The 2416-nt window shown below is 69.2% G+C and overlaps 1 protein-coding gene across 1 annotated transcript; it reads right to left on the bottom strand.

The window, feature by feature from the left end:
• Positions 1–233: 233 nt before the first annotated feature.
• LOC145718868 (uncharacterized protein CXorf49 homolog) lies at positions 234–2245 on the bottom strand (the record flags this gene model as incomplete). Its single annotated transcript, XM_081810373.1, has 2 exons — positions 965–2245; positions 234–387 (listed from the first exon to the last, which is right to left on the bottom strand). Coding segments are annotated over exons 1-2 (1435 nt in total), but the record flags the coding sequence as incomplete, so codon positions are not given.
• Positions 2246–2416: the final 171 nt, after the last annotated feature.

The raw sequence follows: 2416 nt of genomic DNA, 5'->3' as shown, positions 1-2416 counted from the left end.
CGGGGCTGCAGTTTGGGGTGCTGCCACGCAGAACCCCTGCTGCACAAACCCCACGCGGGGGAGGATGTGGCTTAAGGCCGGTCCGTCGAGACCCCATTTCCTGTGGGAGAAGCTGCCCTGGGAGGGAGGGACGCGGGGAACAAAGCTGAGCCCCCAGCAGAGCCGGCGCCAGAGGGTTCCCTCCTCATCCCCTCCCCCCCCCCCCGCACTCCTGTGACACCCACAAGACTCACCGGCGAGGGCAGGCCCTCTGTGCAGGACGTCTCCCTGGCTCAGGGCCAAGGGCTCCGAGCTTCCTGGAAGTCGGGGGGCTCTGGTGTGGAGGTCGCCGCTGCTGCACACCCTGCGATGCATGCACGAAGATGGGCCTGGCCTCCGTGTTGGAAGCTAAAAGAAAAATTTCTCACCGACCTGGACTTGGGATGTGGGATGTGGTGTGCGCGTGTGTGTGTGAGTGCGCGCGCGTGTGTGTGAGTGTGGGTAGGCGTACACACGTGTGCACGTGCGTGTAGCAGCTGGGGTGAGGCAGGGAATAGGGAGGGGAACTCAGAGGCTGGTCTGGCTGGCGCTTCCTCCCTCAGTCAGCCCCGGGCCAGGAGGCAGAGCTGAGCCAGGGAGCAGAGCAGGGCACTGACAAAGCCCAGGCGTCTGAAGACTGAAGGTTCGTGGACCAAGCCTGGAAATCAGCTACCAGCCCTCCCTTCATCGCGGCCCCTCCCTGGGGGAAGGAGGCAGGAAACGGGCCAAGGGTCCGGAATGGTGGCGGGCACACACGCACTGCTACCCTAGGTTAACGTCTGCCCCTGCGAAGACGACCCACGACGCGATCTGGCGTGCCCGTGATCCCAGTGACCCAGGGGCACCCACGGCAGCCCCTGAAGTAGGGACAGAGGGAGCATGGGTAAAGAAGTGGGCAGAGGGGGAGGGGAAGGGCACCCAGAGAGGAGGAGCATGGCCTACTCACTTGGCCCTTTGGGAGGACCGCGTCTCTGTTCGAGTCACTGCCTTCTCCCGCAGCGGCCGCCACCTCGGCCTCCCGCGTCCTCCTGGCCACAGATTTCTTGCCGGCGGCGCCCGCGTGCTTGGACTGTTTGGGTCCCGAAGGGACCAAGGAATACCTCTTGGACCTCCCAAGCAGCGGGACACCGGAGATTGGGGGGAAGGTGGCTGGTTCCAGGGGAGCAGCCGACACTCTCTGCCCCCAGGAAGGGAAGCTTTTGCCCGGGGCCACTTTTGAGGCCCCCCCTAGGCATTTCTTCTCCTGGGCCGCCTTCCTCCTCGAGGGGGCCTGGGGCAGGCCGCCTGCAGCAGCAGCAACAGCAGCAGCTCCCCGGTAGCTGGGCCTGCTCTCCCCCTTCCCCCAGACCACACTTGGCATTTTCTTAGAGGAGGAGATGTCCAGCTCTCCGACGGCCGGCCTCTCCACTACCGAAGTGAACCCTCGGGCAGCGGAGGTCAGGAAAGGGCCCGGCACGTGAAGGAAATTCTCCCTGACGTGGAAATTCGCGTGCCTGGCTGTGTCCCCGGGATCCTCGGGGCTGTTGGGCTTGGCTGGGCCGCCTTCTTTGGAGTAAATGCTCACCCTCATCAGCTGTATCTCGCTGAACTCATCTGAGGACTCGGGGTCGGAGGGCAGCCCGCCGGGGCCTTCGGCGGCCGCGGGCCGCTGGCGATCCACCCGGACGGTCGACGGGCCCTTGGCGCCTCCTGTCGGGTTCCCCCAGGCCCGGCCCCCCTCGGGCCCACCGACGTGCAGCCGGGCGGCGGAAGGCGGCCGCGACTCCACGCGGCCCAGGGCGAGCGCGCCTCGCCCACTGGGCCCTGCCTCGACGCCGGCCCAACCGCCCGACGCCTCCGCGCCGCAGCTCTCCGGGGACGGGTTTCTCCGCAGGCCCAGGGCCTCGCGGTCTGTCAGCTGCTGCGCCGTGTCCGCCGCGGACTCGTCGGCGAGGTGGCACGCGTAGTCCGGGGCGTCCCCCTCGTCGTCGGCCGGGGAGCCGGGGCGGCCTTCGCGGCCCCACAGCACCCGCCCTCCCGCTTCCATCACTTCCCGCTCGCACTCGAAGCCCTCGGCGTCTGGGAACCCGCCCTCGCCCTCGCCCTCGCCGCCGGGCGGCGGCCCCAGATCCAGACCTCGTGCTGGGGCCCGCGGGGCCCGGGGGCCGGCGGGGAGGACGCTGGCCTGCCCCCCGCCCTCCGGGCCCAAACCCGCTCCCCAGACAGACACCTCCTCCCGAGCGCTCATGCCGGCCACGCCGCGCAGCCCGGGCTCGAGGGAGACGATCGCCCTGGTCCCGGCGCGACAGGCCAGAGCGGAGAGGCGCCAGGCGATTGGCGCGCGACGTGCGACGGGAGCCGCGAGGCCTCCTGGCGACGCAGGCGGGCACCACAGGCACCGCACGAGATCGCCTCAAAC

The sequence above is a fragment of the Leptonychotes weddellii genome, unplaced genomic scaffold, assembly GCF_054177405.1.
Source record: "Leptonychotes weddellii isolate Sample4059 unplaced genomic scaffold, ASM5417740v2 HiC_scaffold_23947, whole genome shotgun sequence".
In the NCBI taxonomy this organism is placed as follows: domain Eukaryota; kingdom Metazoa; phylum Chordata; class Mammalia; order Carnivora; family Phocidae; genus Leptonychotes; species Leptonychotes weddellii.
This window is presented reverse-complemented; position numbering and strand designations above follow the sequence as displayed.